Genomic DNA, 16,832 nt, shown 5'->3' on the forward strand with positions numbered 1-16,832 from the left:
ACGCAAGATGTTCAAAAGATAAAATGGCAGAGGGACATGCATGTTTGTCCCAAAACACCCCCTCTCGTCCTTAAGCTGTTCTGCTGAACTGAAAAAAAAAAAAGAAAATGAATCATTAGCCTCATACACAAGGGCCAGTTATGTAAAGCAGACGTTAATTAGGCTATATTTTACAATCAAATAGTTTTATGAGTGTTTTGAGGCTGAAATGCAGTCCTTCAGGAAGGACATATTTTTGTATATTAGTCAGAAGTACAGACACAACAGCGACATATTAGATTTATCTCCATATCTTCCTCCGTCTCGGCCCGTCCTTTTGTGTCTACTTCTTGTAGAGACGCCAAAGTACACATGAATGAATGCTGTGAATGTGTCTGCGAAAGCACTGCGTCAAGCTCTGTCCCAGGCCCACCGAGTCCAACGCAACAGGGAGCAGGTGCAGAAGTTAAAAATACCAGAGCTCAGTCATCACACTCAATTCCTGGGCTTCACAAAGCATGAGTTTGGTTTTGACTGGTGAAAAGTATTCAGTGGCGGAAATAAACAGGAAATCCTCTTTAATGTCAGTAAAGTTGGAAGTTTGCTAAATTTGAGCTGCAGCTTAATTGTTGCTCTTATTATCTTTGATGATTATCTCAGCTTTATTTAATTTAGTCGAATTTGACATCACCTTTGGGAACATGCTCTGGCTTTCCTTCTTTCCTCGGGTTTACACTTTTTACCTCCGATAACTCAAACAGGAAATGTATGGAGCCGCAGACTTATAAACTTTGAAGCAACGGTTAAGATGCATGCCCTGTTCAGTCTCACAACACCCAGTGGTTGGAATAGTGAAAGTTAAGTTTTGAAATTTAGTGCTCACTTGTTATGATGTTGGCAGTCCAATTCAATTTTCACCAGGAAAACATTAGGAAAAAATAAATCCCTATTGTTGAGGCTAAAATTAAAGCTGAATCAGAACAAAAGCTGAGAACTGCGCTTGAAGTATCTGTTATGTTTCGCACCCAAGACATTACAGCGGCAGCAGTGATTGAGGTTGTTGAGTCATCAGAAAGCAACACCACATAGTTGGTTAAGATCAGAAAAAAATCACAATCTGCAGGAAACGCTTGCTCAAAACTTCTACCAACCCACTCTTAAGTCTGCCTACGTCTTTTTCACATATGCAGTGTATTTTTTTAAAACTTTAATCGCCAATTTGACACCTCAAAAATAAAGCTGAGGTGTTTTTCTGTCCAAAGAAACACACACACTTACGATGACACGTCTTAATACAAATCATTCACCGATTGTGGTGTCATGACAAGCCGCCTATTTTCTCCTGAAGCCGTACCTTTTCACGCCCTTATTAGAATTGTAGTTTAATTATAGGGTGAGGAATCTTGGATTACATAACAATAACGACCCAGGCAGTAGTCTTCACTTCGGCTACCAGCTGTTTCCCAGATGTTTGGCTACTCAACGCTCCCCGCAGACCTCGAGGCTAACGTAATCACCCTCCTAAACCATGCCTGGGACTATCTTTAGCTGAGTGTGTGTGTGTGTGAGAGAGAGAGAGAGAGAGGCCGAGAATGCGAGAGAAATGATTATAGCAATTGACAAAGCGTGAGGGACAGACTTTGTGTGGCTGGAGTCAAGAAAGGATGAAGTTCTTCAAACGGGGGGAAATACTTCTTTTACCATTTAGCTTTACTTGTGTGTGTGTGTGTGTGTGTGTTTTGGGATCTGTCCGAGGCCAAAATGTTCCCTCTCTGTTTTTAGACTCTCACAGCAGTGCTCAGGAAAGTGTTTTCACCAGAGACGTTTTTCATTGACCAAGAATTTTGTGCAGTTTTTGTACTGTTCCTCGCCTGCTTTAACTCCAGTTTTGTAGGTGAAAGAAAAAAGGTTTAAGATGCAAAAAAAAAAAATTGTAATTGATCAACAGGGTGAAAAGGAGTTTAAAAATAAGAACTAGATCCTTAAATTGAAATGTCAGCCTTTTCGTCCGGGTTTAATGTTTGGTAAACACAGGCTAACCCTCAGATCCCAGCCTTATCTGTATTGCATACACACACACACGCAGGATGTAGACGCAGTGACGGGAGCATACATTTGTTCTGCAGTAAATATAGTTTTGCCGGGACTGCATCAGAGAGGTGTTTCAACTCTGCAGAGGCTTTACTGCGCTGTGCCTGCACTGCGTTTGGTCTTCCCTTTCGGTGTGGCTGCTATTTTGTGTAATTGGAAGTTGACGGTGTTTTATTTGACGGATTGATCTGGTTTTGGAAGAGTTTGAATTCTTAGATCAGCATTTCATGCTTTATTACTATTCCCTGTTATGGTTTTCCTGGACTGCAGTTTAACTCTGGCTACGCTGTTCATGTTCGGTTCCAGGTGGTTAGCCAGTTTAGCCAACGGGGATGTAGAAGATTCAGCCATCTTTTGCACAGTGAGGAAAAGACACAACTACTGTCATACTGTTTTACCGTCTTTTGTTATCTTTCCACTCCTGTAATCAGTTTTCGGTACACTGACGGTAACGGCGGAGACATAGATTAGATGTCTTTAGACTTGTCAGGCCTCAGTTGAGACTACTGACAGCTGTGAGCTTCCAGACCAGTTTGAGTGAGACTTAACACATGCTGCATTCGTCTGCACATCACATGTCTCTGCTCTGCCCCGCTTGCACTGTTTACACTTGTTTGCAGTCCATGCAGGTAGCTACTGTTTCTCAGCAAAAACACATGTGACTTTTGCTCTTTTAGGACTTCATGGTCTGTTTGATTCTAAAAACTGCGTGTTGCATTTCATACTGCTTTGAAAGGTGCACTTAAAGCAACATTATGAAACTACTTTGACCTTTAAATTAGTTGCATAACTACTAAAGTGACTTCTAAAAGGGAGAAATGGGCCTGCGTCATTCTCCCTCCATGTCCAGATGGCCCATTCTTACAATATGTAACTTGGGTTGGTCAAGCGTAATCACCCACGAGACACGGAAAAGCCCCGTCCGCATATAAAACAATTTGGTTGTCGCCCTTTGCCTTGCTGATAGTCCGCTGCTAATGGATGTTCCAGGCGCTGTATGACTTAATAACTGCCTTGTAAATTTCCCACCTTAACAGATTAGTGAAACAAGAAGAACATTGAAATATTTTATGCCATTTTTTAGGTAATCAAGAACAAGCGCTTGCCATCACTCCTCTCTATTTGAAAGGAAAATGCTGCCAACGTTGGTGTTGCTTCATCTTGTTTCAGCCAGTGCTCAAAGCCCACTATCAGATGGAATCTGAAAGTTACAGTCTTTCCTTCTGGTGTAGCTTGGGGAAATCTGATTTAGCGCCATGTGTCAATCGACCACGTCAGTCGCTCTCACAGGTTGCCTCTTGATTCACGAGGCCTCAAAGTTCAGATTAATTAAACTCGCTACCTGCCCAGTCCACCTCGCCAAAGGTTTTTCCATCTATCTTTGTTGCAGCTCACTGAAATTCATTAAAATCCCATGGTTTATTGTTGCCATGCCGCTGCTGATCTCTTCCTATCTCTACGCCCTATTGGAACAGAAGAAAGCCTGAGCAAGAGGCTGGAAAAATGGCTTCAATTACTAGCAAGAGTTTAGAAAATGATAAAGTGCAAGACAAGTTATTGGAGAGATTATTGGGCAAATCTGTTGACTTGCTAGTTTTTGAGCTGCTATGTTTCACTCTAAAAACTGTAGGAGTGCCCAGTTGCAAAACATTTAAAAATAAAAAATTAAATGAGGCTTTAACTACAGAGAACATAACCTTGTGTCTTTGTGTGGACCTTTGGGGCCTGTTTAGACACGCTGAGGAAGAGAGGCTTCAGTTCACCATCGCCCAGCACACACTTTCCTGCTGACTTCTCACTTTCCCTGCTAAAACCTTCAAAGTTCCCCATTCTGCTTGCAAGCCTGAACTTGAGTTGTTACCACTCGGTCTATTTGTTTGTGATTTCGTAGCAGCACTAGGTCCATCCCTCTGATAGTGCCAGCTGAAGAAGAGGAAGTGTCACGCGAGGAGAGCTATAGTCCTGCTTGGAGTCCTGTAATTATCATGTGATTTAAGGCAGTTTTAGAGTACTGCGAGACCTAGACGCAGTAACCTACGCACATAGCCAATGCCGGTGTGCGTCATTTATACTTGTGCGCTCGTCAGCCTGGCTCGCTCTGTAACAACGCCACCCAAACGCTAGTCTTTTTTGCCAGTCGGTTAAATTTAGTTTCTACTTCCTGCTTCACTTGCAACAATGGGAACTGAAACTTTTGCCAAACAAATGTCTGCATCTCCAAACCTCCTCAGTTGCAATTCTTTATTGATCCAAAACAATCAATTCTAAAATCAATCTGCAGAGATGGAGAAGCAGCCAGAAATACTAAAGCGGAAACACGCTACTGCCAAGCGGACCAATCACAGCTCTTACACTGTGTGTCGCCACGGCGCATAGTTACATTTCTGGCGTGGTGCACGTCAGCTACGGCGCTAGGCTCTGCATAGGTGTCTGTGTTGCCGCCGTAGCCTCTGCGTCAACTTAACGCACAAGTCTAAACTGCCTATTACTATGTGTTACTATCTCACATACCAGTCATTAAGTGTCCAACCTTGTTATTAGGCAAAACCAGGTGAAAGCAGGACATCATAAAACATAAGTTCACGCGCTGCAACGATTTGTTTATTCTGAAACTACCCTCCTTTGAAGCCAAGAGTGGCGTATTTTGCCTTGATTATTGATTCACAGCACAGACACAGTGAGAGGTAAAGCAATTTTTCTTGAGATGCAGCCTTTTTGCAGGCTCATGAAAGAATCTGTGGGTAGCACAGCCTGACTCCGATGCTGCAGCACTGTAGTGCAAGTCCCATTAGCAAGAGAACATGAAGAAAAAAACTTTTTCAACTTCCCCTATCCTATGCCGCCGACCGCCTTTGAATATTAGTGCCTGCTTGTTTATTGGGCTTCAGTCGACAATGACTGGCATCCTGCCTCTTCCTGCACCATTGTCTCTGCATGTGTTAACCTTCCAAGAGTGCCAAGAGTCTAGGGATGCATCTCAATGCCATTCCTTTCATCCACGGGGTTTTCACTTCTCTGACAAGGTGCGTTGAACTAAACTTAATCATAGTCACATGAACAGACTAATGGATGTGTGAACACTTTCATGTATTAGTGTGATCAATCTGCAGATGAAAGGCAGGAGAGGCTGAGAGCTGGAGACAGTGCTGGAGTTCTTTCTTAAGTCGCCAAGTGGCTTCCCTCCCCCTCTTGTCTTTGATACTTCAGTGCGATTCCCTGCCTCCTGTAATGACATGCTTTTGAAGTACAGTAGCCGACTGGTCACACTCACATTTCCTTTCTGAGCCCACATGGCCTCCCTCTGGGAACGAATCCTGGTCGGAATTTGTGGCTCCTGGGATTGAAGACATCGCATTGACTCCAGAGTCATAATGTGAACCGTCCCTTCATCTTATATGTGGATACATGCAAGTTGGCTTGCAGTATGTCTCCTGGCAAAGGCACATTTTCCTTTTCCTGCTTTATTGCTGTTCAAAAATACAAGGCAAGCATTCCCTCAGAGCTGAAGAAGCTTGCCAATTTAATGCCTGTGCTGTATAACTGTGTTTACATTTACTCAACACTACAACAAATATCAAAGCACTAGATTTCAATGCAGGACTATAAATAAAAAATGTGTTGAACTGGTACTAAAATCCCGAGTACCACTTTCACAGTTGCAATTCAGTCAACCAGGAGCAAAGTTTTAAATTGTGCCACTGCTGTTAAACCTAAGCTGCTTGTTTCATCATTTATGTGCAAAATATATATTCAGTTTGAAAGCGTGCATGTCTGTAACGTCAAACAGTTTTTGTGCAGATCTGGAAACCAGTGCGATTTAAAAAATTCTGAACATTTCCTGTTGCAAAGATAGCACATGTGGAGAAGTGTGCTCTCTGTAATTACTTGTATTTATACTTCTAGACTGCTCGAGCATGTTTAGGCTATAATAACTAACTAGGTCATTGTAAGGAGACTACTGTGATCATCTTAACTATACATAGTGCTAACATGGAAAGGATAGAGGCTGTTTTACAACTGCAGCCTCAATGCACAGTGACTCCTTAACAGACTGAAGTCAGTTAATTATCCAAGCCTGCTTGTCTCACGTTGATTCAATTACACAGTCGCTTAGGCTGATACTACATTATGTACTGTTGATACGCGGGTCATGGCACCTGTTAATCAAGTACAGGTGGTGCATAGATGCGTTTTATGTTTGCATTGTGTTGTGTGAAGTAAATCATGTCTTTTTAGTGGTCCGTTTATCTTGCTTTGGCAGTGAAGAGATTACTTATCAGTCTCCTGGCATGCTTTAGGATTCATTACTATACAATACGAGCTCTTTACATGTCTCGAAGTCAGCGTAATGACTCAGTTCACCACAGCTGTGACCGTGCGTTAAATGTTTACCTTGGCATCGCCCTCTTCTTTAACAAATACTGGAGCTGTCATATTTGCATAACATTTTTGTCTGACAGAATTGGCTTTGAATATTGTGCCACATCATTATTAGGACTGGGTTTCACTGCTGATTTCCTGAATTGATTTGATTTCCATTCACTAGGCTCCGATTCGATTGATTTAGAAATCTTTCAGTTTTTAAATAAATAGTTTCCGGGATTTGTGGTATTTCCATAATACATTTGCCTACCTAGTTGGCACATTTTGCATATGGCTTTGCCTTTTCCCCCCCGAGTTCTTCTCTGTCGTCACACTTTTTAAATCCAACATGCTCCCACACATCAGCTTCCAGGACTGACGGCGCTGTCAGAGTTGAGCTCCCGTCATGTTTTTCATCTCCCACACGCTTGGACTAATTTCACAGCACGCTCGCGGGACTAGTGGATATGTGGCTCCTGTCTTGCAAGACCGCAGCAAGATCTCTAACAAGAGTTTGTTGGAAAGTGCACATATTTAAAAAAAAAAGATTTTATGAATTTATATCAAAGCTTTAAAATAAAGTTTGACTTGAATTAGAAAACAGATTTTTTTTTTAAACCCACACTAATTATCAATTGTAATATTACCTATTACAGAACATACTTCCATAAGCATTTTGTAGAAGCTCAGTTTTGTAGGATAGACGTCTGAGCTAGTGTTTTATCGGATCAACTTCACCACACCACCAAAAACGATGCCTGCCTCGTATTATGCCAGTGACCAAACACTGCAACTGGATTTCGTCCTGAAGTTATATTTGTTACTTTAGACCATTATATCATAAGTATCCGGACTTTGAAAAGACACTGATTTAGATTTAATGCATGTTGGAGTTTTGTTTAGAAGTCATTGCCTTTGTAGCTCCTACATCTTTTTTTGTGGAGCTTCAAAGCTGCTGATGGCTTTACCAGACCTCAGTCTGGCTCCCTCTCCTGTTTCTGGCAGCGGTTGTTCTGTTTCTTTTTTTTTTTTAAGCCAAGCTTCATGCAGCTGCTGGCTTCACCCTCCCTTTGGTGCTGCTTTTCTTATTGCTGTGGTGATGTGTTGACTTGCTACCGGCAGTGCTTTTGCCACACTTAGGAAACGTAAGGGTTACTGCCAACAACTAAACAAAATATTGACATGGTGAAGCCAGAGAAGAATATGTAAACAGAGGTTATCATCGTTCTAGCGTGGCAGAAGTTGTTGCATGTGCAGCCACTGCTACGCCGCGGCACATTATTAGTGACGGTAGAGTCTAGATCAGGTTTCGTGTCAGGTTTCAGTCCACGGGCCCAGTTTCAGCAGTTTCCCTGGCAGCGGCGTGCACCTGCATGTATGTTAGAGCAGTTGTGGAAAAATCGCTGGAACTGGACCGTTTGCTATTGTTACACATGCTCTGTGAGCTTCACTGCATAAAGTATATAGTCAGTGAGTCACAGTAGTATGTTTTTCTTCAAAATACAACCGTTAGAAATGATCGTCCTTCAAACTGTATTCCTAAGAGACCAGTATGAACATGAAATACCGATTAAAACTGTGTGTGGATGTAGCTTTCCTCATATAACCAGTACGATTATAGTATATGGTTACAGTTTCATTGTTCCTCCGTCCTCCGGCAGTGACCCGGAAAGCGTTCTCCCTCCTTTCATCCTCCTTTCATCCTCCAATCCCTTTAATGAGTCACTGAGGAGTCAAGGCGCGAGGGCAGCACTCCTCCTCCATCGTATTGTTTTTATTGACTGGTCACCTGATCTGATGGAGCAGTTTGTTATGGAAACAGCCCTGCTGTGAAAACATTGCTTGAGTCTTAATTGTATTTTCAGAATACACATACAAACAAACTATACTAACAGCAGCAGCAGCTCTGTTTATTTGTGTAGTATAATATAGCTGGATCCTGAATTTATATTCTGTGCAGAACCTAAAAGATTTTTCATTCCCTTCATGTCTTTGCCGATTCAGCGAAACATAGAGCTATAGTTCAGCCACACAGTGATGTTTTATTTTATTTTTTAGTCAGCCTGACCTTAAAGAGCTTCACTTATTCTGCTTGTGGCCTTTCACGACATATTTAGGCTATTTCAGCCTTTATTGTTCCCATAGGTCTGCTCTCTTCTCACCAGAATAAACAAAAAATGTTTTTCTTGTGTTATTTCTAGCACAGTTTGTTTTCTTTCCTATCCCGTCATTATGTCATTTACTTCCCGAATAGCAGTCAGTGATATGTGATGACATTCAGTTCATTTCATTTTATTTTTAAATTGCCGTTTCTATCTTCCTGTGAGATGATAAAATAATGGATGAGCCATTACATTTGTTTTATTTTAATGACTTATCTCTCTGTTTGCAGACCGCCAAAGGATACATCCTCTTGTTTGATGTATTGGGTGCAGGGGATGACAAGAACCTCTACGAGCCCGTCTATCCAAAGTGAGTGCAGCACACATTCACTCACACATATGTTGATATACACACGCTTAGGTATCACTGTATGTTACTTGTATTTATTTGATCAGTTAAAGTCTTGTATATCCTGATAGACGTGTCCAACTTGACGAATTAAACCGACATGGATTCATTTATCAACAACAGCTGCTCTTCTCCTGTGGGGATTTTGTGCGTGCAGCAGTTTGACTTTGAAGATAGTGTCAAGTTAAGCATTGCCTTAACACCCCTTAAGTGTGCAATCAGCTGAGCCTCTTTAGCAGTCAACCAAGCAGCTGTCTGTCAGTCCTGCTGGAAAAACGGTGCTTATGGGAATTGGCGATAAATCCCGTTATGTTTGCTCGCCGCCAAATATGTAATCTTCTGTGGTGGTATTGTCGGAGCGGGAAGGGACAATGTGGCAGCTTTTTTTTTTTTTAAAGTGACAAAACATGTCTTCTCTTTTTCTCTAAGGGTATTGGGTGTAGATTAATGAGACAAAATGTCAAATTAAATGCATTTAAGTTTGGAAGGGGACTTCCTTTACTAATCCTGCCATTTCTGTGGTTGGTGTCAGGCTTGCGTTTGTGTGTCTCGCGGTGTCGGTGTGTGCGCGCCACATTCCTAGGCAGCATACTTTGCAGAGGTCGGGCAAGTCAGGACATATTCAGTCAGATCTTTGTCAGCCCTATCAGTCGAAAAATAAGTTGCGTATTAGGGTTTTATTAAGCTAGCGTGCACATTGAAAATAAGTGTTTTTCTAATAATACCCTTGGTGTGTTTGCACAGAGGAAGTCCGCGCGTGAAAGTGACCCCGGGGTATAAGGAGGAGCAGTGTGCGCCCGCGCTGTCTTTAGAAATGAAGAAGCCTGTGGATCTGGAGGCCCCCATCACCAGGTAGACACATCATCACATAAACCTCACTCACTCTCGAGCATGTGTCGTCGCACAAGCAGAAGCTCCTACACACACACTGAGACCGTCAAAACATTTACTCGTACTCTGTAATAATATGCAAGTGCTTCCTGTTAACTATGAGAGAGTGCAGTGAATCATGTTTGGCTGTGGTCACCGTCTCTTGTGTAGCTTCACCGCTGCGTATATTTACATATATACAAATTTTCTTGTCATTTCAAATCATTAATTTTAAGTAAATTAAACACAGACGGTACGGTAAACACTAAATCAGCTCTTGGTACATTTTGAGCAATTTAAAGTCTATATTTATGTTGTTTTTGCTCAAGCTATTGGATATTTAAAGACTTTCCACCGTGTTTGTGTCCATAATGGTTTGATAAAGTCCTTCTTCCTCTAATAGAAAGTCTGTGAGAAGCAAAGCTCCTCTTCTCTGGTTTGTAGAGGAGAGAGAAGCACATGAAATTGAGGTGGGCTGAGAGCAGAGAGAGTGGGAGGAAGAATTTACTGATGATTGACGAAAATGACAGAAGTAACATGGAGTTAAGTGCTGCCTGGAGCTTTTCTGATTCCAGTCAGCCAGTCTGTTTGTTTGCTGGACCGTATTTATTCAGACAGTCACAAAGCATTTGGAGAATACAAACAGTTTCGACAGATTCAATTTGTCTCTTTTACTTTGTTTAATGTCGACGTGAGATTGGTCGCTTGTCGTGTTCTCCTCTCTCTCTCTCTCTCTCTGAAAATGCTTGAAATCTTTGGAGGTGGCTCGAGCTAATCTGCAAAATTGGAAGCTTATTTTTGAAGTCGGTGTCGCCTACGTGAAGACACATCCTCATTCGCCTTCTCTTTATTTTCAGCCGTATATTCTCAAATATTAACTGTCAAATTGCTGCAGCCCTATAGCATCACAGCTTAATTTTAAGTAAAGCAACTTTAATAATGGACTCTGCATTGTTACCATAGAAGCTGGTAAATGGTTTGCCATCCCAGGGAAGTAGTTTGTGTGTCTGTGCCTGCTTTCGCTTTTCCCAACAACCATTCATCTCATGGGGGACCCAAGCACATATATTGTGAAGTGTCGAGCTATTTATATGAGCTGTCCTCATCTTGTGGCTGAGAGTACTTTCACAACAGTATGTTGTCAGTGATGTCCTCAGTGGGCCTTTACAGCCTGCAGCTCATTCAGGCTTTAGCTTGTTGTTTGATTGAATAATTCTTAATAAAGGTGCATGCCAAATTGGCACATTTAATAAAAAAATACCAATAAACAATACGTAGTTCTGTTTGATACTTTCCAGTCTGCTGTGATTTTGTTTTCTCCTCTGTGACTTTTTCTTTTATATACAGTTTCTGTCTTTGTTCCAGTCACTCACCTTCCCACACATCCTAAAAAATTGACGTCTTTGTTTGCCAAGTGACGAGAACTGTCGCTCCACCAACTTTCTTTTTTGTCTCGCGTTTTTGTCTGCCTCGCGTTTGTATCGTCTACGTCTTTCATGTCCCAGGCAGCGTTCTTTCGCCACTTCTTCTCCTCCACTGTCTGCTCTTGACAGAGATTACAGGGTAGTCATCTGAATGAGAGCACTCTGCTGGCATTTCACAGTCACAGCTTGATTGTGCAGGAGATGAGTGGGTGTCTCCTGCTGCGAGGCCGCAGTAAAAAGACGTTGCCTCCCCCTCGGCGTCGGTCCACCGCGCTTAACGCCTTTCGCTTCTCTTCGTTTCTCCGCTTTCCGACTCTTGCTTGCCTCCTCTTGGTCGTCCCATTGTGCTGGTGTTAAACGTCTCATGCTTTCTGGGTGACAATGAAGTGCTTTACACGCACAGACACGCTGTTGTTTGTTCCCGTGTGTGTTAGAAGACAGTGAGACTTGGCACTGGCAGATACGTGGCCTCATCACAGCTGGGCTAGTAAAACCTTCAGCCTTCACTCGGGACAGCTGGATGTAGAATAGTCCACTGTTCGCTATCATGTTATCCTGTTCCTACTCTTCTTACCTACCTGACGCTTCCTCCACTGTGACTTCTCTTTACTTAAATCAAAACGCTAAATCCTGTGTTTTGTCTTCTTACCACCAGTCTACAGTCTCTCCAGGAGGATTTATTGGTGTGTACCGCCAACGGCTACCTCCACGTGCTGCACTGGGATGGGCTAGGCAGCAACGGACGCAAGGCCATCTGCCTTACTACAATCCCTTTCTCACTAGACCTGCAGTCTGCTCGAGGTTAGAGAGAACCCCCCCCCCTCCCCCCCGCACACACAGATAAACACAGGATTTCCCTTGCTACTTGCTATTATGATAAATGTTTTTTATGACATAAACAACATTGCTCTTTTCATTCATGTAGAATTTTTTCAAAACTTTGTGCGTGCAGGTGGTCCCTCTCTGGATCTGGAGGGAGTGCATATCCGTTGTATGGAGTACTGTGTAACCCTGGACGGCTTTGCTGTGGTACTGAGTGATGGACGTCTGGGCTTTATCACACCACTGAGCAACACGATCACTGCAGATGTAAGGATACACGCACTAGGGTCTTTCAGCATGATGGTTAACCTGCAAAAAAAAATTAAAATAAATCATAGGTATGGATAATAATGGATGAAAGTGAAAAAATATATTTGTGATTCAAGAACTGAGAACAAGAGCAGTGTACAGTACTCTTTTTCTGCACAGTAGCCGCAAGGGCTATTAAATGTCTGCACAGAGAGTACCAACATACTTGGTGACTGATTCTCTCAAACAGGCTACTGTTAAAGCATGTTGCTACATGTTCACAGGTAAAAGTCAACCTTTTTAAGGTGAGATTGTGTAGCCTGTGTGTTTAATCATGGGTCAAATTGGAGGAAAGGAGTGGGAATTAAAACAAACATTATACGCAGTCCCCTATTCTCAGTAGGTAATAGCGCTCAGAATATACTTAAATGTTTTAATGCTCCTATTTATTAGTAGTTTTGTTTTAGCAGTCTAAGGAAAGCCTGTTTGACTTACATTTAGAGGTCCTTTGCATGCATGTTGTGAGTTCACAGCTACTGTTTCCGAATCCAAATGCCAACTCTTTAAACAACTCCAGACCGTTTACCCGCTTCATTGATGAAAACATTAGTATCCCACAATTGTCCATGAAGCAGCTTTTGAGTCGTTCCCCATTTATATGTGTGTGTGTGTGTGTGTCCAGCAGCTGCAGGGCGTCTGGGCAGCAGATGTGACCGATGGCACCTGTGTGGCTGTCAACAACAAGTACAGGCTGATGGCATTTGGCTGTGCCAGGTACATATCTGTCCAACTGTCTCTCTCTCTCTCTCTGTCTGTCTTTACAATGCAGTGTTGGGAAGAACACTTGTGTTTGTTTGCGTTTGCGTGTTACAGGGAGACTGTTGTCCGTGTGGTGTGTGTCCAGTGTGAGAATCTGTCGGTTTGTGTTTGCAGAGGCTACCTAGCGTGTGCTTGTCAGGAACTCCTCATGGATTATGCATTCTGCCGTGTTGGCAGGAATTTCTCTCCTCGCTGCTTCCTACTCTCCTTCTCCACCTTTTTGTACAAGATTTTCAACCACACTGAAATAATATGGAGCACACAGTGTTCTTTATGTAATTATTGACCAGGGTGGTCCTTGGAAGAGAGAGTATAGCTTAAATTCAAGCTGTTTGACCGTACAAAGGACAGGATGTCTTTTGAATGTACACGTTTGTAAACGCACCTACAGATACACAGACTTTTTACTCTGATACAGGTTATCTAAAATATCAGTAGGCAGCTTATGCAGAAATTAAATTAAATCCTTTGTGATTAATCAGTTGCAATCAAACTCAGTGGGAAAAAAATAACCTTCACCTTGTGATGCTGCCGTGCATTCAAATGAATGTGCAATCAAGTGCACAGACATGCTGAGAGTAGCTCAAGCATAAACGCGTATCTCTGAGAAAACGCTCCAAACCACACACAAAAGTAGCTGCGTCTGTTCACGTGTGATACTTCTCACCTTATGCTGCAGCCGTTAAAGCGCTTGTTCTCGTTGCAGCGGCTCAGTGCTGGTGTACATGATAGACACCACGACAGGATCCATGCAGCTCTCCCACAAACTGGAGCTCACCCCAAAACACTATCCAGGTATGACCGGTTAGGCTCTCCATCTGTCTCTTCCCTTCTGTCCCTTCTTTATTATCTCCATTTTATCTTTACCTGTCTTGCCTTATCATGCGCTACACAAATTCCTCTTTGAGATTACTTACATTCCTCCAACTGTCTCTCTCTCTCTCGGGTTTGCATGCCTGTGTTTCCCTCAGTTCACATCTGGTTCAGTCAGACTGTTATGGGATCCAAACCCATAGCTCCCCCTAGTGGATGAACTCTCAAATAGACCCATCATCATTTAAGCAGCTTCATATGTTATCATACTATAAATTGTGACAGGTTTCCTAACATTTCATGCACTAAAATATATGCTTTATGTTGGGGAAATGTTTCTTTGCAGGAGGATAAAAGGGGCATAACTTTAATTTAAAAACGCTTGATACAGTTTGCGTCAAATGACGATATTGCTTTTGGCCGCCATAAAGTTTGAAAACAATAAAGGTATTAACTAAAAGAATTCTTTGGCTCCCTGTCCAGACATCTATAACAAGACAGGCGCGGTCAAGCTAATCCGCTGGTCACCCGACTACAGCGTTGCCATGGTTACGTGGGAGTGTGGAGGCCTGTCGCTGTGGAGTGTCTTCGGAGCTCAGCTCATCTGCACTCTGGGAGAGGACTTTGCGTAAGCGGACGCACACACAAGTTCAAATCTACTCATTTCACATATCAATCTAACACATATTTTTTAATCTGTTTAAAAATGTATTATTATTATTTTGTGTCTTTCCCTCAGGTATCGTTCTGATGGTACCAAAAAGGAACCTCTTAAAATCAGCTCTATGGTTTGTGGACTTATTCAAAATTGCTCTATAGTTTTAACATAAACATTTATTAAAGCTCTTATTTTTTTAAGTATTTAGGGCTAAACTAAAGGAAATAAGTTCAGTGAGGATTGGGTTTTGTCATTGTGTTCACTAAAACTTGCACCCTGCCCCCCTTTCCAGAGCTGGGGAGCAGAGGGCTACCACTTGTGGGTGATCCCTAACAAACAGGAGAGGAGGAGGCAAGAGGAGCAGGAGGACGTGGAGATGGTTGCAGCTCCTCAATCCTCCCTGCAGGCCGGCATACTGCAGTTCCACTTCATTAAGAGCGCCCTCACAGTCAACCCCTGCACGGTGAGTACAACACATCACTGCACACACACACACACGCGTTAAACATTCATGCGTTCATTTTTATTATCCTCTCTCGGGCCATGCAGAGCAACCAGGAGCAGGTGCTGCTTCACGGCGAAGACCGACTCTACCTGACCTGTGGCGACCCCACGCAGATGCACAGCGCCTCCGACGCACACCCGCACACGCACGTACACCCGCACGACGGCAGCCCGCCGCACCAACCCCCCAACCCCGACTCCTCTCTCTCTCAGGGACTCAGCACTTTACTGGGACACAAGCACTGGCACGTGGTCCAGGTAATGACGCGCACACATGAGAATATTTCTTGGTCGTCACATTACTGAAGTAACTTAAATGTACCTATGTGTTTAGAGCACATTGGATATGACATTTAGTTCATTATGTTGTTGTTTTTTTGTCTCCTAGATTCACAGCACATACCTAGAGAGCAACTGGCCTATACGGGTAAGTGTGTGAATGTGTGTTCGTGATTTCTGGTCCACCAGGTCATGTGTCAAGAAGTAGGTCAGGGCCTCCTGCGACATTCCTGTGTTTACATAGTAATCTAATTGTGCTGCAAGCTTAAGTGTGTGTACGTGAGCAGCATTATTGTAATACAAGATGTAGAGGCGAGATAAAAATATAAATACATGAGCGCTTGGCTACGGTTATTACTGTGGGTTTAGTTTTATGGGGTTATTTTAATCCTGTGTCAACACTTGATGTTGCTCTGCTGTACGCCTTATACTGTATATGTCTGTGTGTACAGTTTGCAGCCATAGACACAGCAGGACAATGCATGGCTGTAGCAGGGAGGCGGGGGTTTGCACACTACTCCTTATTCACAAGGAAGTGGAAGCTGTTTGGGAATATCACTCAGGTATGGTTACAGTTTGGACTAAATGATTGAAAACGGTATAAAAACCTCAATGAAGGGCTTCAGCACAACTATCAATACGTTTTATTTCGCCGTAGGAGCAGAACATGACGGTGACGGGAGGTCTGGCTTGGTGGAAGGACTTTGTGGTGGTGGCCTGTTACAATTTCATAGACCAGCAAGAGCAGGTGAGAGTGACGCGATTTCATTTAAATCCCTCGAAATGTTACGTGCTATGTACTAATGTGTGTCTAATTGCCTTCGTCTCATCTAGTTGAGGCTCTATCAACGCTCAACCAACCTGGACAATGCCTTCGCCTCGGTCACTAAGCTGCACTCAGACACTCTGCTGCTCAACGTCTTCAGAGACATGGTCATCCTGTTCAGAGCGGACTGCTCCATCTGCCTCTACAGCATAGAGAGAAGGAATGACAGGTGGGCGCTCGTACATACAACTGCAACAAGGACATTGTTTCGTCCGACTTTGTCTTATAGCCTTTAACTTGGAACATGATAATAATTTGTGCCTCGATGAATGAATTAATGAAAGTCTTTATCAAATACTCAAAACAAATCCTTATACTGTTTAGAACAGATGGTGTCTGCTCCTTCCTTTCTTTCTCCCTGTCATCACTAGTCATGATATCGTTAGGTAATCGCGTTACTCTGCCTCATTTTCCCCTGGGAAAAGAGGCTTTAATAAAAGCTTTTGACTTAAAAGCATCACATGACAGACCTGTGCCTCAGCTTGGTCATCGGGCTTAGACATTGTTTTTAACAACAGCGTTTTGAGAACGTTTTTAATTCAGTTGAAACATTTCTGCTTGCTCAAATCTTTTTAGTGACTTTTAATTTTATTTTGTGGACTTTCCACTCAGGAACATTGAGTAA

The 16,832-nt window shown here is 42.7% G+C and overlaps 1 protein-coding gene across 1 annotated transcript in view; it reads left to right on the plus strand.

Moving 5' to 3' along the window:
- ric1 (RIC1 homolog, RAB6A GEF complex partner 1) overlaps positions 1-16,832 on the plus strand; it is a 33,654-nt gene that overhangs the window by 9,035 nt on the left and 7,787 nt on the right. Inside the window, exons 3-16 of the mRNA XM_084572357.1 lie at positions 8,825-8,904; positions 9,688-9,795; positions 11,893-12,038; positions 12,190-12,326; positions 12,991-13,082; positions 13,834-13,922; positions 14,424-14,568; positions 14,680-14,728; positions 14,891-15,061; positions 15,148-15,360; positions 15,491-15,529; positions 15,834-15,944; positions 16,040-16,129; positions 16,216-16,376. Coding sequence (XP_084428483.1) covers positions 8,825-8,904; positions 9,688-9,795; positions 11,893-12,038; positions 12,190-12,326; positions 12,991-13,082; positions 13,834-13,922; positions 14,424-14,568; positions 14,680-14,728; positions 14,891-15,061; positions 15,148-15,360; positions 15,491-15,529; positions 15,834-15,944; positions 16,040-16,129; positions 16,216-16,376 — 1,631 coding nt within the window. The remainder of the gene's footprint in view (positions 1-8,824; positions 8,905-9,687; positions 9,796-11,892; positions 12,039-12,189; positions 12,327-12,990; positions 13,083-13,833; positions 13,923-14,423; positions 14,569-14,679; positions 14,729-14,890; positions 15,062-15,147; positions 15,361-15,490; positions 15,530-15,833; positions 15,945-16,039; positions 16,130-16,215; positions 16,377-16,832) is intronic.

This window comes from Chelon labrosus, assembly GCF_963514085.1.
Source record: "Chelon labrosus genome assembly, chromosome: 22".
NCBI lineage: Eukaryota > Metazoa > Chordata > Actinopteri > Mugiliformes > Mugilidae > Chelon > Chelon labrosus.